Below are 26,713 nucleotides of genomic sequence, written 5' to 3' on the forward strand. Positions count from 1 at the left end.
TGGGTCACAGCTTTCCCAGGTTAATATCTCTAGTCTACCTCCTCCACGCCGAGGGAATAAACAAATTAGAATGTCGACCAAACTACCGCGGGCGACGTTGGCGCAGAAATTACACGTGCTCGACTACTTTCATCAATCCGATAGTCCCCAGTTGAAAACCGTCGACAAGTTTAAAGAGCAACTCTCAATTTCAACGTCGTCGTTAAGTGAATGGTTGAAAAACGAGCCAGAGTTGCGTAGGCGGTACAGCGAAGCCAAGTTCAAATCGTCCAAGAACGCCAAGCGCAATGCAACGTTCAAATACGAGGACATCAACAAGGCCATGGACAAGTTTGTCCAGGAACGACTAGCAAGGAACGGTCCAATTAGTGAGCCCGTGCTTCGCGAACAATGGGCGCGGTATGCGCAACAGTACGGAGTAGACGACCCCAAGCGGTTGCACAGCTTTAGTCACGGCTGGTTAAGTCAGTTTCGAAAGAGACACGGGATAAAGACAAACAAAGTCAACAAGGAAAGGGGGAGGGTCTCCAAGTATACACAGGGGCAAGGAACTAGCGTAAGCCAAAAGTCACAAGAGCCGGGATCCGGCCACGACGGATTATCACCCCCCGCTTCAATATCGATACATCAGGGGGCCGACTGTCCGATTGATGTTTCTTATACGAGTACCCAGTCTATGACTCCCAGTGAGTTCAACCATGCGGCAATGTTTCGAGTCGAAACTGAAACTACTGAGACTGCAGAAACTCGACAGGCAAGACCGCCCAGTGTGGATGCAGATCAGGATATGGATGCAGATTTCATGTGCAATCATGAGGAAACGCACCATCATCAGAGATCAAATCACAAGTCAAACTTGCACGGGTCGGGAGCCCACTCGCAACTTGCAAACGCATCTCACCCAGCACATCCTGCTCAACTTGATCTATCTAGAAACGGGTTCGGTGTGGAGCTCCAATTCGAAAAGACTGAGAGGTCAGGGAGGGGCCATCAGCAGGGACAAGATCTCCACACGTCAACTCTCCGCTCCTCGCAGGCCATGGCACATAACAATGTCTCAGTACCGCAACGCGTTTCCTCTCACCAGATGAATCAGTTGACACCTAAATCAGCAAACGTGAGCAACCGCGTGCCGAGAAGCAACGGCCCGCCAACAATCGTAGATGTCGAAAGGTTCATATTTGTTACGGGCGACAAGTTCTTCCACAACCATCAGCAAAGCTATCCCAACACGTTTAAATTGTTTCAAAAATTCAAGGAGTCGTACTTTGATGAAAAGTACCTTGCTGAAAGTGCAAGTGTGGACCAAATTCAGAGCAGCCACAGCGATCCAACTTTATCTGAGTAGGAAGTTATCATCTAAGAGGTCAACAACTGCTAGTGGTTTCGTCTACATGTGTGATTTGAAAAAGTGACATGCATTATATCGAATTGGTGAAATCAATCTCATCATGAGCAAGCTCGACATTCAATCCAGGCTTAACGTTAATCGGCTGCTGGCTTTCCAGCCCCTTGACGGGATCCAATTTGCATTTGCAGGTGCTGCACAGCCTGGTGCATTTTGATATTTTAAAATCAACAAGATCAATCTCTTGCAGCTTTTGCGTGGCGGTGTTCATCTCGGACACGAGTCTTGTCGGTGGAAGGATAGGTTTCTCTGGAGTTGCGTTTGACTCCACTTGTGCGCTTGTGCCAGCAGCTTGCAGGTTAAGCAGGGTGGATTTGTTGATCTTGGTGTTTATAGCAGCATTAGCTTCGTCGTGTTTGGCATATAAATAGTTCCGAAGTGCCATCTTGCTGTAGTTATATAATTTTTGACGATACTGTGATTGGCCTTGAGGTGCTGCAACAATTGGCAAGCGCATAACTCCGATGTATGGAGTTGGGCAGATTGGCCTATCAGTAAAGACCAGTATATCCAGTGCGTTCTACTTTTCTATTCCAGCACACCACAATTCGAAATATACAATACTTCTGATGTTCTTCTTTATGGTATATATGTCCCCATCAGCTATCATCGCTGAGAAGTGCATTGCTATCGTCTTTTACTCCACCTCTTGGTGGCTGTTTTATAATTTTGCAGCATACTGTCCGTTTTCCTCTTGGTTTTTCCTGTGCTGCATACACGCAAAACAAGAGTGGCCTGATTTCTGCACCTTTCATCATACCACCATGCCCCTTACCGATTGCATCGAAAGGAGGTTTCTGCATTTGCTCCATCTGACAAAAGCCGTTTCCTGGATAGGCATTTCGTCTTTAACGAGATATTTTACAGCAGGTTTGAAAACACTGACCCGTCTGATATCATTTCCCACCACTTTAGTTAAACGCATTACATAATACAAAAGACGAAACTACCAAAACAACGGCCACCCACCCTTAACTTCACCCCCCACCTATTTTGCCGCTGGGTTGTGCGATTGAGGCGTTAACTTGAGCCCAATGATGACAATCCCAAGCGCAATGGTGAGAAACTTGAACTTTAAATTGTCATCCACGAGCGCGTCCCTGTTCTTTGATTTCCTCTTGGATTTCGCTTCCTTGGCTCCCCCCATCACTAGATGCTTGATCTGGTTCAACATCCCAACTTCCCCTTCGGAAGACGCAGAAGAAGACGATGCATATTCGCTCAGCTGCTGCTCTTCAGCTTCGTCGTCCGCCGCGTTCAACTGCCAGGTCATGTTCTCATACTCTGCTGCGTCGCTCTCGTTCTCACTTAGCGGATACAACTCGGACCGCTCAAACACTTCAGAGGCAAATTTCTTGACGATCCGGTCGTTGACAAAATTACTTTGCGCGTGCTGACGCGGGCTGTCTTGGTCTTCATCTAGTTCGAATATGTCAAAGTTGCCAATGTATTGCTCGTCTGGGTTGGGCACGTGACTGGCATCGCAAATCAACCCCACGGGACTCATCGAAAATGGCGTATTTGCGTCTCTGGCATTGTGCAAGACAGTGTTGATGGAAACGGACCTTAGCACGCGTTTCTTGTTGATCAACAAGTCGCGCGAGTCTTTGATCAACTTGGCATCGGAGTATTCGTAGCCATTCTGCCGTAATGAGGTCAACGACTGTTTCTTGGCCAACCGCTTGATGTTCTTTTTTTGCTTTTGTAGCTCAAAGCCAATGTAGGAGAGCAACTTTTCATTATGTAGCTTGAGTGATTGTAGTTCGAATTTGAGTTTTGTAATCTCCTGTCTTGTGCGGCTGTCCGAGTTTAAACAGCTGGATCTCTTGGAAGACAGTTCAGAGTCGTCGAATGAAAAGCGGTTGTTGCCCTCGGTGTCAGTTTCGGGTCTCATGTATCCATTCAATGCAAACAAGGTCCCCTCTCGGTGGCGCGACTTGCTGGAGTCAACGTCAACAGACTCCTCAATCACATCGAATATCAGCAGGTGCCGTTTCGAGCTTTGGCCCTGAGGCATGGATGATACCCTCGTTCCATTTTGCTCTTCAAACTCGACTTTGACGGGTATTATATCGTGACTGTTATATCGCACGTGGTTTGGCTTTGTTGATGAGTACCGTTTGACAGTTGCATCGGCCATTTGCTCAAACACACCGGCATCTTCAATCGAGTTGCTTGGTGCTAGTTTGAACGGAGATAGCACAAAATCCGTCGGCTCGGGCACTTTTGGTTTTGATTTCAAACACGTGGGCAAGGACCTGCGTTTGCGGTTTTTCGACTCTGGGTCTGGAGATGGAGGAAGAATGGCGGTTTCCGCGGGCGGGAACTGAAAGCCATGAGCCACCTTGATTGAGCCCGTGGAGGTGTCCTTGAGACAGGAAGAGTCGTGGTGGGGATCCTCCTGCATGCTATGATTAAGAAGATCCAACTCGCCCTCGCTGCTGTCAATGTGTTTTTCTGAAAAATTGAGCAATGAGTAATTGGAGTGATGACTGAGAGCGTCAATATCTCTGTCCAATGCTGCAACTGTTTTTTCACTACTTGGTCTCACTTGGCTAGCCAAGCGTTCACACTGGCGGTTTAAAAACTCAATTTGGTCCATTAGAGCAAGCTTTGAGTTTTTCTCCACTTCAAACTGGTTTTGCAACACCTTGTAGTCTCGCACAAGCTTGTCGTATTTCTCCTCCAAAAGGTCCCTACTGTGGTCACCAGTGTTGACCTGTGGTAGTGTGTTGCCAACTGCTTCACTTTGATGTTGTAGTTGGTTGATTTTCTTTTGCAAACAATCAACAGTTTTCTGGTAAAACTCTTCTTGCTGGTTAATGAGATCTTTGAGACACTCTTTTTCCACTTCCATCTCCCCCATGGCCCTTGCAACGGTTTGGATCTCCCTTTGAGCTGCTTCCAAGTCAGCTTTCCTGTGCTCGAGCTCGTGAACAAGTAGCTGGTTCTCTGCTCCAATTCCCTCCACTTTCAACAACATGTCTGCATATCGTCGCTCCAATGCGTCATATTCTTGTTTACGGGTGTCTAAATGAAAGTTGTCACTTGGCATCACTTTGGTTGTTGGTGTCTGCAGTTTAGCCGGTTTATCCGGAACAACACTCGTGTTTGCCTTTGACTTGTTAAATGCCAACGGCAATGCTGTCGTTACTGGTTTCCTTAGTAGATGTTCTGTTTGAGTGATTACTGTAATCTCATCACTATCTCGATGGTTTGCAGACTGTCCCATGCTACTGAAACCAGGAGAAAATACGCAGTTCTTGATTTCGATGCAACGCACAGACAAAGGCTTGATTTTGATTTGGTCTGGTTCTCTCGCTACTGCCTCTTAGACCATGCACGCCGTGGCAATATCTTCAGGTTCTACTGTCAGTTGTAGTGCCGCCAAGGGTATTTGAAAACAAACAGCCAGTGAAAATAAATTTCTACCCCCTTGAATAAACCAAGTTGGCTCTGAAAGAGAAAGTATAGACCCAAGATCGTGGATAACCTCTCCCTCTTCTAAATAAACGCTGTTCCACCTTTGGCCAGGAATTTTTTTCTTTTTTGGTTTTTTAACGGTGGTTGTTGTAGAGGGTTTTTCTGTGAGAATGTGTACAGTTCATCTGTTTTGGTTTTATCCACATACAACTCGGGACACTGGAATTATACACAAGCAAAGAACAATAAACCTTACATCTACCAGCATGCCTCGAAAACAGGCACCTGCTATGCCTAGTAAGGCACACCCTTGCTTTGTTTGTTTTTACAACTGCACTGAAGTCACCCGTGTAACGTATGCTAGTGTGGAGATGGCAAGCAAAGGAGGAAGTAAGTGTCGCGTTTGGTAATTTCACGACAAGCAAAATGTCGATTGCCTAGACAACTCAATGCTTCTATTGTAAGGAGTAGCTATACAAACGCAAGTCATGGAACTGTCATCATTTTTCCATATTCAAGCCAACCGTCACCCACTCTGTACAAAACTCGCTCCCTCACCTAAGGGCCTGTTCCAAAGATGTCCCCGGATTCAAACTCTTGGTCAAGTCGTGTTTCTTCATACTGGCCCTTAGGATTCTCGGGTCTTTTCGCAATGTTCTCAACAATTGCGCTTGCACATTACTCGAGGAATCAAACCCGATGATGAAGTTGTATCCTTGAAAGTGCCGTTCTTGTTCTCTGGAGACTATCTTGGGTAGTGGTCTTGCGCCTAAGCTCGTTATGTCCCTGATGACGCCTCTGTTGTTCAAGATCAACTTACCAACTGTCGAGGCAATCTTGGTGGCTTCCTTTGTAACATGCAACGGATCCGTGATACGGGCTATAGCAAATAGTTCGTAGTACATTGTCTTTGGCGCTGTCAGCTGGGTTCTAGCCTGGTTGACTATCGGCGAGGTTTGAAAATTTTCCCTTCACCATTTACAACTGCGATGGCGCTACCAAATGAAACACCATCCAGATATACGGACTCTTGACTTTACAGTTCCTCAATCCCATACAATCCTCAATCCCATACACTCCTAATAGTGCTGGTCTGGGGGCAAAACAATGAAGTGAATGTCCACATGCATCTAGAACTCCCCAGCATCAGCAAGCCCAAACTCATCTATGTGGAGACCGCACTGTCCCGCCGCGTTCACACCCGATTGCTGCAAAATATTATCAGTGACAAAGTCGAAGTCACGTGCAATGATAAATTGCAGCCAGCTTGACAAGGTATCTCGGCACTCTTAGCACTTCAAAATCTAGCAACGACTGAGCTCAAAATTTTTCCACCAGCAACGTATACTTTTACTCCAGCATCGCTATCATGGCTTCCAACATAACATGGCATCCTAACTTGACGCACAGTGAGAGAAGTGCGTTGAGGAAACAGCAAGGTGTAACCGTATGGTTGACTGGTTTGTCAGCGAGTGGTAAATCCACCATAGCATGCGCTTTGGAACAGTCGATTTTAGCAAGAGGGTTGAACGCGTACAGGCTCGACGGTGACAATGTTCGATTCGGATTGAACAAGGATTTGGGGTTCAGCGAGGCCGATAGGAATGAAAACATCAGAAGAATAAGCGAAGTTGCGAAATTATTCAACGACTCGTGCTGCGTTACCGTGACGTCATTCATTAGCCCCTACAGAGCAGATAGACGGTTAGCTAGGCAGTTGCACGAAAAGGACAACTTGCCCTTTGTTGAGGTGTATGTCGATGTGCCAATTGAAGTTGCTGAGCAAAGAGACCCCAAGGGGTTGTACAAAAAGGCCAGGGAGGGGATCATTAAGGAGTTCACTGGTATAAGTGCGCCTTATGAAGCGCCAGAGCACGCAGAGATTCATGTGGAAAACCACTCAGGTTTGACCGTGGAGCAAGCTGCCGAGCAGATAATAGAGTACCTCATAAACAAGAAATACATTGAGTAGATATTTAAAAGGGTTGGCATTATGTAGTCACTTTACTTCTTTAAACTGTCCAATCTAGCTTGCAAGTCGTCCTCCACGGTCTCGGCACCGCCGTGGGCACCCACGCTCTCAGCTACTTTACCCACAGCTTCTCCATGTGAGGGCGCACCCGTGGGCGTGTCCTTTAGATTCAAGTTCAGGTTCAAGTCAACCCCAATCTCGTCAAGCACCTTGCCCAAGATCTCGTCAATCTGCTCTTCCTCGCCCAACTCGTCCTCGTCCATCGCCATGGCGTCGTCAATGGCGTCATCCATAAACTCCTGTTTCTGGTCCATCATGTCGTTCTCCTTGGCAAACTCCTGCGCGATTCTCGATAGCTGAGGCAAGTTCATTGACCTGTTCATACCACTCAACACGCGTGTAGCGTCCCTCATTGACATGGCCATCTGCTGGTTGGACCGTACACTTTGCACACGCAACGATATCGCCTGTAGTTGCGCCTTCATGGAGTTGAACTTTTGAATGTACGACTTGGTTCTAATCAAATCCTTTGCTTGGATCTTGGCACTGGAAATCTGCCCCTGTTTCGCCGACTTTTTAATCTCACTGATGAGCTTCTTTTCTTGCTGCTGCAACTTGGTCACTTCCCGACTGAGTTCCCTCTGCGTCTTTTCCAATGCTCTTTGATTCTTTCGAAGCCGTTCCTGCGGAGTGAGCTTCTTCCCGAAGGCCCATTCAAAGATCTGCGACATGATGTATTAGAAGTAACTTGTTCCTGGGGTGTGGTGTTGGATGTGTGGGTTTACGCCTTATCTCGGCAAACTGCTACATTTTTTCTGCGAAATTTCAAAAAAAAAAAGACCTATACTTTATACCCACCAAGAGCCAGCAGCACAGCACGGTGGGCCATGCCATAGCCGGCCTGGTATCCATTCCCACCAGCACCATAGTTGTGCACAATAATCTTGCCGTCGTCGCATTTCTCCTTGCAAACCCTAGCTCTTACTGAACGCATACGTACCCTCACCTTGAAAAAAAAAAAGGAGAGGATAAGGTCTACTTTTCAGTCTTTTACAATCTTGTCGACTGCAAAAAGTATCATCGTGATAGGCGCGCGCAATTTTCATTATTCCGAGTCAGAGAAGACATTAGCGAGCACCATACATGTACTAACCCAGCATGGCTTCCTATGCTTTGTTTATTCACCGTCATGCTCATTAAGTATCGCACGCAACGTCTCAAACACAGCAGCAGAATTATCTTGCGAAACGTCTTCTATTCCGTAATTGTAAATCGACCCTAGCCCGTACAATGCAATCGATGTGCACACCGCCATGGCGAGATATCCCTTCCCGGTGAACCCGTTTGGTAACGGTGGTTGTTGCAAGTTCTGACCTCTTAAATCAAGGAAGCTCATGTGTCCGGCAGCGTTACCCTGTGTCGGTACCTGAACTTCCTTGCACGCCTTTGCGTGGTTATCGCTTATGTTTCCCTGAAGTTTCTGTATCTCATGCGGATCCTCAACCAAGACCAAAGCCAAGCCTTGCTCCAAATGCCAGTCCACGTGACAGTGGAAGAACCACACCCCAGGGTTCTCCGCCACAAATCGAAGCACGAAGTATCCATTGGGACGCACTTCAATTGTATCCCTAATGACTGGAACTTTGGGAAACTGCAACAGGCCCCTATGGTCTGGAACGTAAACCACTGGTTCTTCAGGGTCATTTTCACTACGCGCAATAACCTGAAAGTTGTGTCCGTGCAAGTGAAACGGGTGCTTGCCGTCGTCCTGGTTGTTCAACACTAGTTCAATCACCTCGCCTCCGTGCAAGACATACGCGTTGGTGTTTGTCCCGTATATTTCTTGGTTTGCAGCTAGCTCGCCACTTGACAAGACGGTGTACAAAGTGGGCACCTTTGGTGGAGTATACGACTTGCCGTTGAACAAGGCATAAGTGACACCGTCGCCCAAGACCTCCATTGAAAAGTTGACCTGGATGGTCATGTCCGGCTCGGGCAAGAGCCTCTCGCCACTGAGAGGCACAAGTTCGAAATCATTAAACCCTTTTAGTTGGCCAACAGTCTCCTCGAAATCGTGGTACGGATAGTGTCCCGGGTTGTCGACTTTGTCATTGTACACAACATAGTTTGTCGACACCAACTGCAAGTCCTCGGGCACCTCATCCAACATGGTCATATCCAACACGTTGGCAAACCGGTAGTTCCTGTTTGCACCCGGCTTGGTCTTTACAAGAACAGCATACCGTTGGCCAACAGTGATGTATAGCGAGTCCACCGTGTATGGTTGCACGGGCACCCCATCAACCTCCACAATGACCAAATCGTGGTCTTCAATGAACAAATACTGCGACACAAACAAGCCCATGTTGACCACACGAAGCAAGTACGTCCTGTCCGGAACCACGTTCCAAGTGGCATTCTTTGTCTCATTGAACAAGCTATTCTGCGGAATGGGCTCGGCACCCGTGGGGTTGAACCGCGACATGAACAGCTTCATTATCACGGGTGTCTCCAAATGGTAATGCTCCGACACGGATAACGCCACTTCCTCGTCATAGACATACGGCACACTCTCCTCATCGTCTTTTTCGATGACAAACATCCCTCTCAAGCCGTCGCCGTACTGGCTGCCGCTATGGGAATGGTACCAGTATGTGCCGGTTTGGTTGCCAATTGTGAAGTCATATGTAAAGTTAACCAGAGGCCCAATGGGACACTGCGTCACCATTTCAGGTCCATCCTGCCCATTCTGACCTTTCATGAAAAGTCCGTGGAAATGCAAGGACGAATTGCGGTCAGGTAGTCCATTGTGAAAGTTTATAACCACCCGGTCATTCCTCTTGACTCTGACTATCGGATTAGGCCACTCGCCGTTGATTCCAATCATTCGTCTTGGAAAGACCCCATCGGGGTTAGCGTCGACATAGCCTATATTCCAGTTGAAACGGTGAGTCTTTGCTAATAACGGCGTGAGACAGGCGGACAAGAGGACCAATAGCACCAGCGTGGGACAGTACATTCTTGAAACCTAGCGTGGTGGCTGTCTTTGCAAATGGTTAGAATGAATCTGTTGCGAGTAGTATGTCCAAACCGGAACCCTTTTCCTGACATCGGCTCCACCAGAGCAAAAAAAAAGGAATCACCTAACAAGTTGATTTTGTGTCACTTGTCAAATTTTGCAATCACCACACCCAAGCAGCCACTTTTCCAAAAGGGGTCCCCCCCCCCACCCCCCGGTTTACTCCCAGTTTCTGGAAAACACCCTACCAGGACACGGGCAACTATCAGCAATAGAGTTTCTGGGAAACGCAAACCCGGCCCCTTTCCAATCGTGTAGACTCAGATCCACATACGCGCGCATGTGGTCCCTGATATACTGCAGCGTAGGATAGTCCTCCGGATCACAAGTCAAGCTCACCTGGTCTCGCGGCTGGTACACTCGCACATAATCCACCAAGAACTTTGCCGGCAAGTCCAACCTGCGGAGACTCAACGCGGGGTTCCACACCCTCGACAAGCCCATGTTGAAGATAAGCGACATGGGCTCGCGCGAGATTTGCCTGTGGCCAATCCACTGGTTTCCATGTAACGCTTCGCCCTTTAATGTAAACGTCTCCACGTCGTTGATAGCGAACCGCACATACCCTCCGCCTTTGGTGTCGTACTCCATGGCGAACCGGATAAACCCGTCAATCTCAACCGGGGTCTCGAGCGAGATCGACTCCTGGTACACCGTGCCAACGTCTTGTCTAACCATTGTGTTGTTGACATTGGCAATGTCCACGAACCGGTAATCCGGTCTCCACCACTCGTCAAAGGGCGCAACTTGCACAGTCTGGACCCCCCAGTACTTGTTGCCATGGTACAACCCCTCCACAATGTCAATCTCGGGCGCACCGCGACCCACACCCAAGCTAGGGTGGTCTTCTCCGAAACACGTGCATGAACTCAACCTTTGTCCCGGCAAATAGGACATCCCCAGATTGGCGGTGCTTTGGTTCGGCAAGATCCCCACGTCGCACTCGTCATACGTATAGGGCCACACGCCGTCGGATGACGCGAGGTAGCCTGGCCGCGCCAAGTTGCCCAACGACCACACCGCGGGCCATAGCCCGTTCTCCACCAGGCGCGGCATCTGCACCAGGATCTCCACCCGCGCCTGCTTGTTGAAACACAACTTGTTCCACGACTGAACCATACCGGAAACGTACAGCTGCTGCCCCACCTTGTGTTTGTCAAACGTGATTTCCAAACAGCCGTCTCTGGTGGTGACCATCAGCGGCAGGTAATACTCCAAGTCCTGCGTGGCTTGGTAGTACAAGTCCACCGCCGTGAAGAATTGGTCTTCGTACTCGGCAAAAGTGCGGTTCTCGACGTTGAATTCGTCGGAAAACACCAACGTCCAGCTTGATTTTGCAGGCAGCACAGGGCTATCGGGATCGACTAGATTGGTACGAATGGCCTTGAGCTGAGTATATGTTCTGTTGGTCAATTTTTCCAACCGGTGTCCGTTGCGCATGGGGTTGTTGAGCATGATGCTTGCCGTTATAGCATACGCGCACGCGGCAGCGAAAACCGTAGTCACCACCAACACGGCCACAAGAAACCGCCAGTTCAGTTTGCAAAATGGCAATCTCCAGTAGCGGGAACGCATTGGCGGTGCCAGTGACGCATGAGCCACCACTTCTCGAACCACTTGCACGTCTTCAGACTTCGTCTGCAACAAGGCTTCATCGAGGTAGTAGCCTGGCTCTTCAAGGTAATCAAACTTGCCGTTACCAAACGGCTGGAAAAAGCGCGGATCCAACGTCGTTGGCGGGGTATACGTCTGCTCGGTGGCAGTCTGAGCCGTAGACACAAGCGAAGTGGATGTGCTATCGGGGCTCTCGCGGAGCTGTTTTGGCGAATCCCGGTTGACCATTGAAGAACCCACTGACTTGTTTCACGAATGAAGAAAAAAAAAAAAAAGGCAATGCAAGATCTGTGCTTTTGCTTTGCCTTTCGGTTCGTTCTTGAGTAGAGTATTTGTAGTTATTATTGCCTGGTGTGTTTATCCAAGAGTTTAGGATTGAACCTGGAATCCATATTTTGCAGCCAGGGGCCCCATTTCGGAAGTGTGCGCGGCGCGCTCTCAACACGGAAAAGATCCAAAAGTGGAAACTCGTATACAAATCCGAATGAAAGCAACTGTAAGCAAGACACGAGAGTACACTACGAATCATCTCTCTATAAGATAACTTTGCCTATCAATTGAAAAAGCCCTGAAGTAAAGTACAAAACTGTATGTATATAATCTGGTATCCCTGTTTCATGATCGACTCAACCGACAAGACCTCGTTGCAGAGGTCGTGAGTGATTTGTCTCTCGACGTATGTTTTTTTTCTTTTCTCTTTTTTATGCCATTGGTGCCTCGCCTTCAGGTCCAATGTATTTGGGATCTCTCCATGGACCCACATCGCCCAACAACAACTCATCGTCGGTGGCAGGATCCATGCCGCCGTACTTTTGGGGCAAGTTCTGCGGAGGAATCTGTCTCAACAACTGCTTGGTATAGGAGTAGCCGTAAATGTGGATCTTTGACACGGTGACTGGGTCCAAGAACGGCTTGAATAGTTTGAATGCAGTGGAAAAGCCAAAGGGGGCATTGATTAAATAAAACTTACCCATCCTCTCCGGGTAGTAGTCCTGGCCGATTTTCGAGGCCTCCCTTACGTAGCCAATGACGTTGTATGCGGTGGATATCGATATCCCTTTCAAGTCCAATATCGTGCACGAGGTCTCCACCAAGTGTCCGGCTTCTCTGGAACACGCGGGCAAACGGTACTTGACCATGGCCTCGTACTCCCAAACCAAGTTCTTGAGCATTCTTTCCTGGGTGGTGATCTTGAGCATCTTGTTCAAGTCGACTTTGCCCAACTCTTCATAGTAAACAGGGCGGCCGTCCTTGTCTGTCTTGTGGTAGTAAGTGGGGTACATCTTGGCAACAATGGGTTTCTCTTCGTACTTGAAGTCCTTCATGATGGTGTTGGTGCCAAACTCGTCTCTCCACTTTTCACACTCGATAAACATCTCCTTCGCCAAGGCCAAGTCGAACTTCCTAGCTCTGAGAAAGCGCAATAAACTGGCGTCGTCTAATCTCTGCGCGTACCCCAACTCGACCAAGTCCTTGCGCATTTGAATCACCGCCTCGACTTGCTCCTCTGTTAAGTTGGAAGTGAAGCCGGTCAACTCACTAGGTGCGGTGATTTGCGGGTACGACTCCAACAAGACATCTTCTGAAACCTGGCTCATGTTATCCGCTGTCATCTTTAAAACAAGCTAGTGTGACTCAAAGTGGGTTGCTGTTGATGGTGGGGTTTGAAATTTGAAAACAAATCAGTAACAAAGAAAAAAAAAAAAAGTAGACCAAAGTGCCTAAAATGGTAGGGTATCCCGTGACTGTATGTCCGATGAAGATCTCTCCCGTGTGGCTCTGGAGATCTTGAACACAGATGAGATGCAAAGAATGCGGTGGTGCCGTGGGATGTGTGTCTCTATCTATAGCAGTGGTGGGAATAAAAGAGAGTGTTGAGAATACAGAGATGTTTTATATGAAAACTACAACAACAACAAAAAAGAAAGAAACATTTTTTTTTTTCCCTGCGCCAGCGGATTGTTGAAAACACCAGCGAGTTGGAGCCGATGGGGGAGCCCAGCCTAGAAGAGGCAAACCGAGCGTCCATCTCGTAAAAACGAAACACCACATAGGGAGTCACTCGAATCCAAATGCTACACCCTGGCCAGACTTGATGCCTTGGGTCTCTCATCGTTGGCAACCATGTTGTTATAGACCGCCACTACGCGCCCAGCCCGCCCACACACCAAGCGAAACTCAACAAAAATAGATTTTTCTGTAGGTCACGTGATGGTCGTTGTTTCGCATTGCTGACGTGGGTAGCAATCGTATGGAGGCTTCGGATGCATTATCAAACACACACGTGTCTCTTGCAAAAGCTGCTTGCACCGCCACCCACGCCATCTCGTGCTTGAAACTGGGTGATAAGAGCGTTTGGAAAAGCGTGGGTTGGGGCTGGACTACATTGCCATGATCTCTACACGGTCCATGGTTCCGCTCGCTTGGTCTGAGGATAGGGTTTCTTCCAAACAACATCTCCGGCCCCTATTTGGCTAAGCAAGGTAGCGTGGTCCCCGAGTGATCCTGAAGATATCTGTATTGCTGTGCTGCTCTATTGTTCCTGCTCTTTGACAATCTGTCAGTAGCATGTATTTAGTGCAACCCGGTTACGTCAAACACCTCCCATCGGCTTTAACCACTTGTCGAAACTTCCTTTGTCGGTTAATTAGCCGCAGCCAAAAGCGACAAAAGACGACAACGTGGTTAGTTTCTGCAAAACGGTGCGAAAAGTACACTACTGAGCTGAGCAGTTACTACTCCGCTACCAACTGCTTCGGTTCATCAGTCCCGTGATCATAAAACATATTATTACAAAATAACACTACAACTCTAACAGCCCCTCGTTATCAGTCAACTTGCGCTGCTTGATTTGCGTGAAAGCCATTTGCGAAGTGAACTCTTGACTCTGCCTCCGTTTTGTCCACTCATGATACTGCCGCTGCTCCCTCCTCTTACGCTTCCCATATCGTCGCTTTGCAGTGCAGCCCCATTTCGGTCTATTGTTAATGTAGATATCGACGATGTTGATCTATGCTGAGGATGGACATCGCCGTAAAACTTCAACTTCAACGACGCCAACGCGTTGTCGTCGACTATAGATTTGTAACTGGAGCCAAGATTACCAACACCAGCGCCAATGCTGCTGCCACCGCCAACACCTCCTCCACTTCCACCACCATTGCTAACCCCGACGATCCCCCCACTAGCACAATGTAAGTTTAGATCCGAGGAGATGATCATGTTTCGTGACACGTCCAACCAGGCCCTGCTCAATACGTCGTTAGTGAACCCACGCCACAATACATAGTCGTTTTCCTTCACAGATAGATAGTTTGATGGGTACTCACACCCCTCGAGGTAACTCTCCAACTTATGGATCTTGTTCATAATCCTTGTGCTTTGGATCTGGATATCCTTTAGCGAAACCTTTGAGTTGATAAACGAAAAAATCTCCTCGTTGCCGTTGTATAGCGATTTGCTAAACCCTTCAGTCTCGTTCCCACCATGTAGATTCAAAAACTCCAGCTTTTCAAACTCGAGCGAGCCGATTTGGTAAAGCTTCTCCTGCACGGCGTCATCGCTGAGATCTCCATCCATGTTTATCCCTTCAAGGTTTATCGAGTGGTCACTGTCGCTAGCGTTATCGCGAATCAAGGGCAGCGGCTGCGCCGAGCCGGGCTTAGAGGCTGCACCCACGTTTCGTTGTGGACTTGCCATTGGCGAGCTCGGTTGACTATTCATCTTGTGCGCTGCAATGGTGTTGAAGTCCAACATGTGCACCAACTCTGTCATTCGCAAATACTTGTCAATGAGGTACGGCGTCGTGGGCAACTCGTGCGATGTCTCATCCAACCCCAAGTCGAACCTCTTGACCTCATGACTGAGATCAAGAATCTTTTCATTGAAATCGTTTTTGCGTCCCGTTATCCTATCAAAGTACTCGTAGACTTCAGACTGGTGCTCTCTTAAAAATGCATTCATCTTGACGAGATGCGGTTCCTTATGCGGACTAAACTCCTGTCTGTTGGCCAAGTTCAACAACACTTTAGCAATCAATGTCAAGGTGCGTTGGGTGACCCCCGTCTGGTGGTTCTTGGTTAAATAGAATAGTTTCGGGTTGAGTATTGCCGGGCAGAAGAAACGGAGGAAAATAAACGCGCTAACACAGTTTAAGCTGGTGACATTGTCGTCTGCCGCGCAAAACAACTCCACCTTGGTTCGAAAGTTTTTCAATTGCGTCTTGATCTGCTGGGGGATGTCGTTGGATGTGATGTAGATCTTGTGCCAGAGCTCTTCGGCATAGGCGTACAAGTTTTGGAAGTTATTCTCCACCATCTGCTTGACCCTTTCGTCCCTCTCATTGCTATCTTCTTCCTCCGAATCGTCTTCCTCATCACTGCTACCACCAAGCAGATCAGGCACGTCTCCTTCCGGGTAACCATGTCGCGCCGCTTTCTCTTGCAACCTTACATACCGCGGATCCACTTCACAATTCTTTTTCTCGCGATTGATCTTTGCAAAGAAGTCCCCAAACACTTTTTCCAAATACTCCTGTCCGATTCTGATGTTGTACCTCTCCAACGCCTTGGAGAAAATGGACGACCCTCGGAAAAGCGTGTTGAACACATTGCTCTGGGACGTGTTCTTGGAACCATTGGTGAGTTTATCCCCAAGTGTTGCAAGTGATATCTCCATCAACACCTTAAAAAACTTTTCCTCTTGGTTCAAGCACTGGAAAATGTCGAGCAAAATGACACTGACGCGCTCAAATTCAGATGCGGCAACGTTTTCATTAAAAAAATGAACGAGTTCATCGATTGGTCCGTTCTTGAGCAAAAACTCCAAGCTTTTGAAATGGAGACTGCTTGGGATGTGGAACTCCTTGAGGTGGACTTGGAGCAAGAGTTTGCCAATGGGGATGTTGCATGGGTCGTATATCGTCAATCTGACGATATCGAGACTGCGGTTGCTATTAAAGCTTGTCGAGATTGGAATGGACTTGACTTTGATTCCGGTGGAGGGCGAATTGGTGCTGGTCATGATGGTGGAGCTAGTGCTGATTTGCTTTGTCAAGATATCGGGCGTCACGTAAATAGTGCCAATGATCTTATCCGACGGAGAATGTCCATTGTTTGGGTTGCTGCATGTTTTGATCAAAATGTGGATCATTTGCGTGGATATCGGCAAGTTTGTCAGAAACTCCTCTTTCCAGAACGGGTTGACTGTGTGATTCACAATTGCCGTCCGTGACCAAGGGTAGCCCCACATTCTGATTTCCGCGTAGATCTTGCCCCCCTTTGCCGCATCGACGCTGCTTGTTTCAAACTTGGCTTCAATGATGTCAACGGAAATGTTTTTCGACACTCGAAAGTGATCGCGTGAAAAGTCTGAAACCGTTGGTGTGCGGTGCAAATTTGCGGTGGTGACCGGTTTGGACTCGCTGTTGAATGATCCAATGTACTCTCTCTTGGCAAAATAGTTAAGCCCCACAAACCAATCTTCGAGATCTATATGCAAGGGAAACTCAATGTACACTCTTTGGTTACTGGCAATGCACTTGCCATCGCGCGATAAAAACGGGGTCAACAACAACTGGTCCGCTGTTAGAGTGCTAGTGGTACGGATAGTATTATTTAGCCGGAGTTCTTTCAACTGGCCCAAGAACAACACGTTGGAGCTGTTGAAGATGGAGTTGTGGATCTCGCGGATCTCAGTTGAGTATAACGACTTTACATCGATTGAGTATAGCAAAGTGCCGTCTAGCTCGCTTATAAAGTTCAATATCCCATTTGAGTTCAATGCGCCCATTGTGTAAAACCATCCTTCGTTGATGTAGTAGTTGTTTTCACTTGCGTGGTTCAGTACGGAGTCATCAAAACTGCTATTGAAGTTTGAGTCAATCTTGGGTTGGTAGATTGGCCCTCTCGGCCCCAGGATGATGTTCAAGTTCTTTGACTTGTATGGCAACGGACCGTATAATTTGAACCGGCATACTAGCAATTCATAAGGAGTGGCACTAGATTTGGACGGTGGAACAACCTGCTTGTTTTCGCTATACCATTTCTTGGCCAAGCCCTCCGGCTTCAAGTTCTGCCAGGCAATCAAGGTGCCTATCAAGTTGCCAAAGTTTGTCTTTGACGCGATTTTGACGTACAACTTGTCGTTGGCAAATGTTTTGATGAATACCGTGGGCGGGTCTTCCTCGGGCGTGCTGGTGTCGCCGCCATTCTTTTTGTTTTTGTTCTTTCGAGTCGGTAGGATTGACGACGCAGTGGAAACGGACGAGGTGGAAGTTGACGATGTGTGTAGTTGGTGTAGCAGCTGTGGCTGGGTCTGCTGCAGTTGCTGCAACTGCAAGCTTTGCACATTCGGTATAATTTGTATGGAGCAGGACTGGAGCGCGCGGAGGAGCAAGTAATCGTTGCCGTGCTGGTCAGTGGAGTACAATTGTCCAATCGCGGTGATAAAGATGGACTCAACGTGGATCCAGCTGATGGAGTCTGTTGAAACCAAAAAGCTTGAGCCGTGGAAAGTGCCTTTTGAACGTGATAGGATCCTATGGAAAGCAGTCTGATGTGTCATCTCGACGGGTTTGGAAGGTCTAACAAGCGTGGTTCAGCTACAGCGTCATAAACCCAGCACCGGCGGTTACTATAACGAGGGTAATCTGTGGAGATGAAGAAAAGAGCGAATAGACGTTGGTTCTTTTGGTGTGGAAATAACCAACCTGTTTGGTTCTCAAAATGTTACCACAGCAGACTCTCTTTTTCGCTCGCCAAAGGTCCTCCAGATACACCCACGCGACGCGTGCCACGTCAGAATTAAGTTGTAGACGAAACTGGCACTTGAAACCGTGTTAGCAGGACATAGCTTAGAGACCACCCCTTTAGCAGGTCGGGGTTACCAGGAAGGAGAGGACGCGAAGACGTGTTTACAGATGTTGACCCGGGGGAAATTCTACCTAGGTGTGGGTAGTAGCTGTAAACATTTTTTATGAAGCCAGCGTAAGTAGAAGTCGCGGTTTACACCAATTCTTGCGTTTGACAATCAACTGCAAGAGCCAAACAACTGGGTCTACTCCATGCGAACAAGTTTCCTAGTAGCAATAAGTACTGCTCTTACCCTTCCGCTTCCCCACGCTTGTGAATAAGTGTTGGTGTAGCATCTTGCAAAGCTACATGCGGACTAGACTCCCAGGTGGGTGAAATTCTACTCTTTTTACGATTTGAGTTTGGCGGCTGTCTCTTCAAGCTGATGATTTTGTTTCGTTTTCATACCAGCTGTAGCAGACACACCTATCACCTTCGAGAGTTCACCGATCATCATCCATTTCACATTTCATCACCTCTAGTGTTGCAACTGTTAATATACTTGATTGGTTTTTTGAGTACTCCAAGGTAAAGGCGAGAGTGAGAAAACCACAACCAAAAAGATTTCACGACATTCCATCAACAACCAACCACTCAATCCATTTGGCAGTACAAGGCTGACACAGCATTCATTCCTTCAAACATTCTTCATTCGTTCTGTCTCCCCTTTAGCTTGTTCAACCACAGTTTATTTGCCGACTATAATGGACTCGCGCACGCCTCCTCAGCCATTTCGGTCATTTTCAACAAACTCAAACTTATCAGTGGTTAGCTCGTCCACCTCGTCCACAAGCACCACGGCTAATACAAACGGACCCTTGTTGCAGTCCACGGCCATGAGAACCAACCTGTCGGGTCCGTTAAACATCAACAATTTCAACAAACCTAGCAATTATAAGGACCACTTGTACTACAAATGCGAGGCCTTGAAGCGGAGATTACTGGCAATCAAGGGAATAACGCCGTTTATGAACCTCGCATTCAACAATGCGGAAAAGTTGTGTGATCAGCAGTCGCTAAGCTTGGCCCAGGAAGGCAACGTGGCCAGCTTGGACCGGTTTTCCATGCAGTCATCGAATTCCATGGGCAGTGGCAATTTGCTTCAACAACAGAGCAGGTCTGCTAGTAACGGCACCGGTAATACTCGCAGCTCGAGCCATAGCTATGGTGTTGCAAATATCCATGAAAGCTTGCTAACATTCACCGCGGGTGTGCTACCCGCGAATATCAGTGTTGACCCGGCAACGCAATTGTGGAAGTTGTTCCAACAAGGTGCTCCCTTGTGCCTTATATATAACCATGTCTCGGGTTCCACAGACAACCAGTTGGTTGTCGTTAGCTCGGACGACTTACGAATTTGCAAAAAGTCGGTTTACGATTTCATTGTTGCGGTGAAAACGCTCTTTGCTTTTGAAGAAGACGAGTTGTTCACCATATCAAATGTGTTTTCCGATAGCACCCAGGACTTGCTCAAGATCATTTCGTTTGTCAATAAACTATTGGATAGCGGCCTGCAGCCAACAACACTCGGACAAAAGGAGCAAGACGACATCAAGTTGGATGTGCAGATTGCCGACGAGCGGTCCAAAGTGTTTCGAGAAATCATTGAAACCGAAAGGAAATACGTGCAAGATTTGGAGTTGTTGTTGAGCTACAGAAACCAGTTGTCCGAAGCGGACTTGCTCTCGCTGGAGCAAATTCACACATTGTTCCCCAACTTGAACGATATAATCGACTTCCAAAGAAGATTTCTCAATGGACTCGAATGCAATATAAATGTACCGGTCAAGTACCAAAGAATCGGCTCGGTCTTTATCCACGCAAGTCTTGGTCCATTCAGAGCCTACGTGCCGTGGACAATTGGACAGCTTACGGCAATTGACTTGATCAACAAGGAAAATGCAAATTTAAAGAGATCCTCAAGCTTGATTGACCCTGGGTTTGAACTTCAATCGTACATCTTGAAACCGATACAGAGATTGTGCAAGTATCCATTGCTTTTAAAAGAGTTGATCAAAACAACCACACCCGAACTGTCCAATGGAGAGCCGGCAGACTCCCAGGCTTCTGAATTGCACGTGGCAAGATCGGCAATGAAGGAGGTGGCCAACCAAGTCAACGAAGCACAGCGAAGAGCAGAAAATGTGGAAGTGCTCCGCAAGTTGATGGAAAGAGTCAATAACTGGAAAGGATTCAATCTACGCGACCAAGGCGAGCTCCTCCATCATGGGATAGTCAGAGTCAAAGACGCAGAAAATGAAAAGGAGTACGTGGCCTACCTCTTTGAAAAAATCATCTTCTTTTTCAAGGAAGTGGGCACGGAGAAGGAGAAACCAGACAAAAAGAACAAGTTTGGAAGCAGAAAGAAATCGAGCTCGACAGTGTCACAATCAACGGCAAACTTGCTTGAATCGTTGAACGGGAAAAACGATCGCACACCGTTGGAACTCCGGGGTAGGGTCTACATTTCGGAGATATACAACATCAGCCCGCACTCCAGTAATGGGTACACATTGGTGATTGCATGGTCTGGCAAGAAGGAAAGCGGTTCGTTTACACTAAAGTACCGGTCAGAAGAGGCACGCGCGCAATGGGAACAATGCCTACGATCGTTGAAAACAAGTGAGATGAACAACCACATTTCACGTAAACTACGTGACTCGCAGCTGTCTGCAAACACCAACGACTCATCCATCTATGAGTACATGGGCGGCGAGTCGCCAAAGGCCTTGACCGGTGACCAGCAGCGCAACTCGTTCAACGAAACTCGACACCACTCTTCGTCTTCAACGCAATCGATGATGATGATGATGCGCAACGGCAACAGATCAAAATCAGGCGAGTTTTCCCGTCTATCTACATCGTCCTCAACATCCTACAACAACAGCTCCAGCACTACACCCGTGTCATTGGCGCCAACGTTGCCGTCGCCGGATGTCAGCATACGCTTAATCTTTAACAACGCCGAGCTTGCAGATTGTTTAATGGTGAGCTCGCAGATCCAATTTGCCGATTTGCACCTGAAGATAGCCCTGAGGATATCGGCGAGTGGGCTCGTGAGAGACCATCTTGTGATCAACAAGCTACGGTATAAAGACGAAGATGGTGATTTCGTGGTGATGGACTCAAACGATGACTGGAACCTTGCTATGGACGAGTTGGACGCTTCTCGTGCACTAACCATTTGGGTGTCCTAGAGTGTATATGGTGGTAGTAAGTAGAACAGACGTCTCCCGCGACCCGCGGCTAGCCGCGGCTAATAATGTCATGATGATAAGCAAATCCTCTACAAGTTCTGACCCCATTTTGGCTATGAGTAATTTGACTCATTTGATTTGACCAGCGCTGCATGCAGTGCTTCAGGAGATGAGATCAAAAAAACGGCTACCAGTCTGGAAAAACTCGAGTTCTATATTGAGCCACCAGATATGCCAGTACAAGGCTGAACCAAAACCCCAAGCATACACCCCACACGCAATGATACCCAGTCTAATACGCCAGACATGCAAACGTCTAAGAGCAACTTCAACGAGAAGACCGTACTCACCGGCGGTCAGGTCCCTCCCCAGGGCATTCACTCGGAATCTAACAACTGAACAGCAGGCAATTCTAAATCAGCCACGAGCCAAGGATCAAGTAGAAGTGTGCATAGTCGGTGGCGGTCCCTCGGGGCTAGCCACAGCAATAAAGCTAAAGCAGCTAGACCATGAACATGGCGCTGGCGAAATGCGAGTCATCGTCTTGGAGAAAGCGGCTGATTTCGGAAGCCACATTGTGAGTGGAGCCGTGATTGAGCCGCAAGCGCTCCGCGAACTATTTCCAACCAAAGACGACGGTGGTGACGATGTTCCATTGCCGGCGGATATGGTGACCAAAGTCACGTCGGACCACATGATGTACTTGACGCGCAACTCGGCGTGGCCCTTGCCTGAACCTCCGCAGTTGGCAAACAAGGACAAAAACTTTATTGTTAGTCTCAACACGGTGGTGAAGTATCTCAGCGAGCAAGCTGAAGAGTTGGGCGTGGAGCTATACCCGGGCATCAGTGTGAGCGACGTCATATACAACGAAGCAAAGGATGTGGTGTTGGGTGTAGCGACGCAGGACATGGGGTTGGACAAGAACGGCGCGCCAAGGGAGACTTTTGAAAAGGGAATGGAGTTCAACGCACGAGTCACCGTGTTTGCGGAAGGGTGCCACGGGTCATTGTCAAAACAAATAATCAACAACTTCCAACTTCGTCACGATTCAGCCCCACAAACATACGGTTTAGGGCTCAAGGAGGTTTGGGAAGTTGACGCGTCCAAATTCCAGCTGGGCTACGTGGGGCACTCGTTGGGGTATCCGTTGACTCGCGACTCGGCCGCGTATGGGGGTGGATTCATCTACCACTTTGGCGACGGTCTTGTAGCTGTGGGGCTCGTCATTGGCCTCGACTACGCAAACCCGTACATCTCCCCCTACCAAGAATTTCAAAAAATGAAAACCCACCCGTTTTATGCAGACACTTTGCGCGGAGGCAAGTGCATTTCCTACGCGGCGAGGGCACTAAACGAAGGCGGGTACCAAAGCATCCCGCAGTTGTACTTCCCCGGCGGCATCCTCGTCGGGTGTTCAGCGGGGTTCCTCAATGTGCCAAAGATAAAGGGCACCCACACCGCGATCAAATCGGGAATAGTTGCTGCTGAGTCTATCTACCACAAACTCAGGGACGTGCCACATGATGGCGACGAGGAGCAATTCGAGTTGGACATAAGCCAGCGCCCTGTCACTCTCAAGGAATACGAAACCGCATTCAAGGAGTCGTGGGCCTATAAAGAGTTGCACGCCGTCCGCAACGTCCGCCCCAGCTTCAACTCGCCCTTGGGCACATTAGGCGGATTGGCCCATTCCGGGTTGTCGACAATGCTAACACAGGGACACGAACCTTGGACGCTCCAGTATACCCACACCGACGCCGAGGCAACCCAGCCCGCACAAAACTTCAAGCCCATCGACTATCCGAAACCAGACAATGAGCTAACTTTCGATATCTTGACCTCGGTGGACCGCACAGGCACCTATCACGGCGAGGACGAGCCCTGCCATCTTCGCGTTCCAGACCAGGACTTGCACAAACACGCCGAGCTCAGCTGGCCCCGTTACCAAGGTGTGGAGCAACGGTTCTGCCCAGCTGGAGTCTACGAGTATGTGGAAAGCGACTCCAACCGCTTGGGAGTCGAGTTCAAAATCAACTCGCAAAACTGCATCCACTGCAAAACTTGCGACATCAAGGTCCCCTCTCAGGATATCAACTGGACCGTGCCTGAAGGCGGCGACGGCCCAAAGTACTACATGACATAACTTCTGCCCTTTCCAGTACAAACAATAAAAAGTCATTATACGTTATAACTATACAATATATTTTTTTCTTCTTTTCTAACAATTTTGCGCAAAAAAACTTGAAAACTGAAATGTTTAAGCAAAGAATGAGTCAATGTCGGTATCTTCAGGAGCACCAATGTCGAGAGATAAAAACCCGGAACGGATGACGTTTAACCATTTGTGGTTGTTTGCCTCGTGGCCGTGGTTACCGGCACGCAATGCCGCGGCATGCAACTCAGCCGCAGCAGCCGCGGCGTTGGCACTGTGCATGCTTGGAGCACGAGATGCGCGCGGAGCAGCAGCAGCAGCAGTGACAAACTTGGGCTTTTTAACCAACAAGTAGGACATTGACTTGGACCGCTTCCCGTTTTTGCGCACAGTTTCGATGGTCTCGTCGTCATCGTCATCCCTGTCTGATTCGTCATCAAAGACAAGGTCAAACTCGTCCATTTCATGGTCCGAGCCGGTGAAGTCGTCTTCCCCTGTGGTTGTAGTGGTGGTGGCAGTGCGATTCAAGGCGGCAGTGACTGGTGCTGACGAGTAGGGCACATTCAAGTGGTGCTTTTCAAACGCAGAGGAACTGGACTCGAAAAAGGAGTGTCTGGTGATGCCCAAGTCAAACATTGTTTGTCTTCTTGGTTTAGCCAAGCTGGCCTGTTTGGCGGTAAGTAGCGACTCGTCTTCAGCTGCGGGATCTTGAGGTTGCCTGTTGGGAGTGGAGGCCGTGGTTGTGGTTGTGGGTGTTGCTGTTTCCTCCGACACGTCTTCATCTTTGTACTCTTGACTGTGCTGCTCCCCCTTTTTAACCTCCGCTAATAGGGTCTTGGCAACGTGTTCGAACCCGGACGCAAGGATCCCACGGTAGACATAAACCATTCTCTTTGGCGACGCGTCGGCCCAGTCTCTGGAAATGGCATACTTTAAACTAGTGTCGCCCTTTTCGATTCTCTTGATGTACGCGTTGAGCTTGGCGCTGACCAAATTGGAGGTCTTTGTTGAAAGACTAGCCATTTCGGGTTTCTTTTCGCGCAAGATGTCGCAGACCTGTTTCACGGTTAAACCTTGCCCTTCTGGATCCTCTTTGAAAAGAATGAGAAAGATGTTAAAGAGGACATCGTCTTCCAAGGAAGCGTCGCCTTCTTGTATAGGCTCTGGCTTTTCACCGGTAACGGGGATAGCCGTTGAGATGCCAGTGGCAATGGGTGCTCTAGAAATTGGCTTTGGCTTTTTGATCTTCTTTGCAGCTGCGGTTGCAACTGACGAGTCGTTGGATGAGGGAGGACTCGATGTTGAAGTAGGCGGAGTCGACTCTCTAGTCGAGTCTGGTTGCGTTTCCAAAACGGACTCGGGGCTAGTGCTTCTAGAAGATTGCTGTTCCTTGCCGATATCCATCTTGGCCAAGTCCCCGCTAATCGAGTAATTTCGACCGGGCTCACTCTCTGCCTCGTGTTCGTCTTCCTCTTCCTCCTCATCCGAGTCCTGGCTCTCTTCCTCCGAGCTCGCACCGATGGCATCGTCGTCACCGTTGTCTTGGTTCTTTGCCCTCTCTAATGCAACTTTTTCCGTCGGATGCAAGGGCAAGCTCTTGGTTCTGTTCTTTTTAGCGACACCCAAAGTGTTTGGGTTGAACGTGGGCGAGGCAGCACTGGCCATCCCGTGTAACTCCAACGGACGTCTTTCAGTTAATGCCATATTTGACCACTCTTGCTATAACTTGTCTGGTAGATTGCAAAACTGTAACCAATAGTATCTGAAACAAAATTGAAATGGATCTATGATTTGATATATGAAAAAAAAAAAAAACAAAAAATAAAATAAAAATTGAACCTGATAATGTACAGTTTCTCCCTGCTGAGTATATGAAAGTAGATAAAGACAAGTTCTAGATATAAAAAGTCGTATAGGAGTAAAATGTCATCAAATGATACGGACGGTGTAAACAGTGTAACTTTGCAAGACCTGATTTAGCAGTTCATATCAATAGCGATTCTTTTTTCTGTGGGTGTATGGAACAAAAGTTGATAATCAAAAGTAATCTGTGGGAGTAGGGAACAAGTGATAGTGAAATACTTGTTTCTAGTGAGCGTGTGGATATGAATATGTGTTCTGGACTATGGAGTGTTTGTGGGTTCCAGGGTGTTACAAACGTGACGCGATAGCCCTAGGTTGAAAAAAGTGTTGGTCGTGGCAGCACTGGGTGTATATAAAGAGGATAAACTGAAAAACTAAAGGGTGGGAGGGAAGATGCAGGGGATGGTGCTTGGATTATATTAAAATATCCAATATTCCTGTTGCATCAGGAGGATCGTATCGATTGATTGTGTGAAATAAATTACTACGAAATTTTCAAAACTGAGATTGGGGGGGGGGGGGAAGAGAAGGTCGTGTCCGGGGGTCAAATTCAGCTTCCAAGAGCGACTCCTATTTTCTCAATCAGATGCCACATTATACCAGTGCGAGGCCTACCGAGTCTGTTAGCATGGGCTGTTTCCACTTCCCTGTAGCTGGGTCCCCCCAGGTGGTGCTTTCCCGCCCTTCCTCATAGCCTTTGCAGTCTATAGGTAAGAGACAGGGGTAGGATCTAAGGGCGGAGGTGGCCGGAGCACATGCTACCTCGGTACCAATCAGAACCTGTTGATGCTACACAAGTGTTTTTTTTTTCTTCCATTTACAACGTGCTGCAGGGGAAGTAGAAATGGCGCACTTTAGTATGTGAAAGGAGAAACTCATAGGCGCCAGTGAAACGCAATCGAAAGTCCTTCACGAATGTAAGACAAGTCCTTTCAGCAAGTCCTATTGAACAAATAGATCCAGGTCCTCCATCGATTGATCCGGTCTCGGGTCTCAGAAACTTGAGAGACTTGTGTGAAACCCTCGAGTGCCTAATTGGGAAAACAGGGAGCAATCTCGCATCAACACTTGTTGCCTTTCCCCTATACAGCGTGCAGTGGGTGTTGTTTCCATCTATCGATCCAATCAGAAGTCGCTCTGGCACGGGTTTA

The 26,713-nt window shown here is 48.2% G+C and overlaps 13 protein-coding genes across 13 annotated transcripts; 4 read left to right on the forward strand and 9 right to left on the reverse strand. All coding sequences in view use genetic code 12, as the record gives it.

Moving 5' to 3' along the window:
- Positions 1-70: 70 nt before the first annotated feature.
- LODBEIA_P11920 (uncharacterized protein) lies at positions 71-1,348 on the forward strand (the record flags this gene model as incomplete). The annotated part of the gene is made up of 1 exon (XM_066971053.1): positions 71-1,348. The coding sequence occupies one exon, from the start codon at positions 71-73 to the stop codon at positions 1,346-1,348; it is 1,278 nt and encodes a 425-aa protein (XP_066828130.1).
- A 73-nt stretch (positions 1,349-1,421) lies between these two features.
- LODBEIA_P11930 (uncharacterized protein) lies at positions 1,422-1,793 on the reverse strand (the record flags this gene model as incomplete). The annotated part of the gene is made up of 1 exon (XM_066971054.1): positions 1,422-1,793. One exon carries the CDS (start codon positions 1,791-1,793, stop codon positions 1,422-1,424), a length of 372 nt encoding a protein of 123 aa, XP_066828131.1.
- Positions 1,794-2,396: 603 nt separating this feature from the next.
- On the reverse strand, positions 2,397-4,640 carry LODBEIA_P11940 (uncharacterized protein; the record flags this gene model as incomplete). Its single annotated transcript, XM_066971055.1, has 1 exon — positions 2,397-4,640. One exon carries the CDS (start codon positions 4,638-4,640, stop codon positions 2,397-2,399), a length of 2,244 nt encoding a protein of 747 aa, XP_066828132.1.
- Positions 4,641-5,385: 745 nt separating this feature from the next.
- LODBEIA_P11950 (mitochondrial 37S ribosomal protein bS6m) lies at positions 5,386-5,736 on the reverse strand (the record flags this gene model as incomplete). Its single annotated transcript, XM_066971056.1, has 1 exon — positions 5,386-5,736. One exon carries the CDS (start codon positions 5,734-5,736, stop codon positions 5,386-5,388), a length of 351 nt encoding a protein of 116 aa, XP_066828133.1.
- A 464-nt stretch (positions 5,737-6,200) lies between these two features.
- Positions 6,201-6,803, forward strand: LODBEIA_P11960 (uncharacterized protein; the record flags this gene model as incomplete). Its single annotated transcript, XM_066971057.1, has 1 exon — positions 6,201-6,803. The coding sequence occupies one exon, from the start codon at positions 6,201-6,203 to the stop codon at positions 6,801-6,803; it is 603 nt and encodes a 200-aa protein (XP_066828134.1).
- A 32-nt stretch (positions 6,804-6,835) lies between these two features.
- LODBEIA_P11970 (uncharacterized protein) lies at positions 6,836-7,534 on the reverse strand (the record flags this gene model as incomplete). The annotated part of the gene is made up of 1 exon (XM_066971058.1): positions 6,836-7,534. One exon carries the CDS (start codon positions 7,532-7,534, stop codon positions 6,836-6,838), a length of 699 nt encoding a protein of 232 aa, XP_066828135.1.
- A 446-nt stretch (positions 7,535-7,980) lies between these two features.
- On the reverse strand, positions 7,981-9,822 carry LODBEIA_P11980 (uncharacterized protein; the record flags this gene model as incomplete). Its single annotated transcript, XM_066971059.1, has 1 exon — positions 7,981-9,822. One exon carries the CDS (start codon positions 9,820-9,822, stop codon positions 7,981-7,983), a length of 1,842 nt encoding a protein of 613 aa, XP_066828136.1.
- Positions 9,823-10,041: 219 nt separating this feature from the next.
- On the reverse strand, positions 10,042-11,724 carry LODBEIA_P11990 (uncharacterized protein; the record flags this gene model as incomplete). The annotated part of the gene is made up of 1 exon (XM_066971060.1): positions 10,042-11,724. The coding sequence occupies one exon, from the start codon at positions 11,722-11,724 to the stop codon at positions 10,042-10,044; it is 1,683 nt and encodes a 560-aa protein (XP_066828137.1).
- A 473-nt stretch (positions 11,725-12,197) lies between these two features.
- Positions 12,198-13,109, reverse strand: LODBEIA_P12000 (uncharacterized protein; the record flags this gene model as incomplete). The annotated part of the gene is made up of 1 exon (XM_066971063.1): positions 12,198-13,109. The coding sequence occupies one exon, from the start codon at positions 13,107-13,109 to the stop codon at positions 12,198-12,200; it is 912 nt and encodes a 303-aa protein (XP_066828138.1).
- Positions 13,110-14,328: 1,219 nt separating this feature from the next.
- Positions 14,329-18,060, reverse strand: LODBEIA_P12010 (uncharacterized protein; the record flags this gene model as incomplete). The annotated part of the gene is made up of 1 exon (XM_066971064.1): positions 14,329-18,060. One exon carries the CDS (start codon positions 18,058-18,060, stop codon positions 14,329-14,331), a length of 3,732 nt encoding a protein of 1,243 aa, XP_066828139.1.
- Positions 18,061-19,051: 991 nt separating this feature from the next.
- Positions 19,052-21,544, forward strand: LODBEIA_P12020 (uncharacterized protein; the record flags this gene model as incomplete). The annotated part of the gene is made up of 1 exon (XM_066971065.1): positions 19,052-21,544. The coding sequence occupies one exon, from the start codon at positions 19,052-19,054 to the stop codon at positions 21,542-21,544; it is 2,493 nt and encodes an 830-aa protein (XP_066828140.1).
- A 280-nt stretch (positions 21,545-21,824) lies between these two features.
- Positions 21,825-23,690, forward strand: LODBEIA_P12030 (uncharacterized protein; the record flags this gene model as incomplete). The annotated part of the gene is made up of 1 exon (XM_066971066.1): positions 21,825-23,690. The coding sequence occupies one exon, from the start codon at positions 21,825-21,827 to the stop codon at positions 23,688-23,690; it is 1,866 nt and encodes a 621-aa protein (XP_066828141.1).
- A 114-nt stretch (positions 23,691-23,804) lies between these two features.
- Positions 23,805-25,403, reverse strand: LODBEIA_P12040 (uncharacterized protein; the record flags this gene model as incomplete). Its single annotated transcript, XM_066971067.1, has 1 exon — positions 23,805-25,403. The coding sequence occupies one exon, from the start codon at positions 25,401-25,403 to the stop codon at positions 23,805-23,807; it is 1,599 nt and encodes a 532-aa protein (XP_066828142.1).
- Between the last annotated feature and the right edge of the window lie 1,310 nt (positions 25,404-26,713).

Source organism: Lodderomyces beijingensis, assembly GCF_963989305.1.
Source record: "Lodderomyces beijingensis strain CBS 14171 genome assembly, chromosome: 2".
In the NCBI taxonomy this organism is placed as follows: domain Eukaryota; kingdom Fungi; phylum Ascomycota; class Pichiomycetes; order Serinales; family Debaryomycetaceae; genus Lodderomyces; species Lodderomyces beijingensis.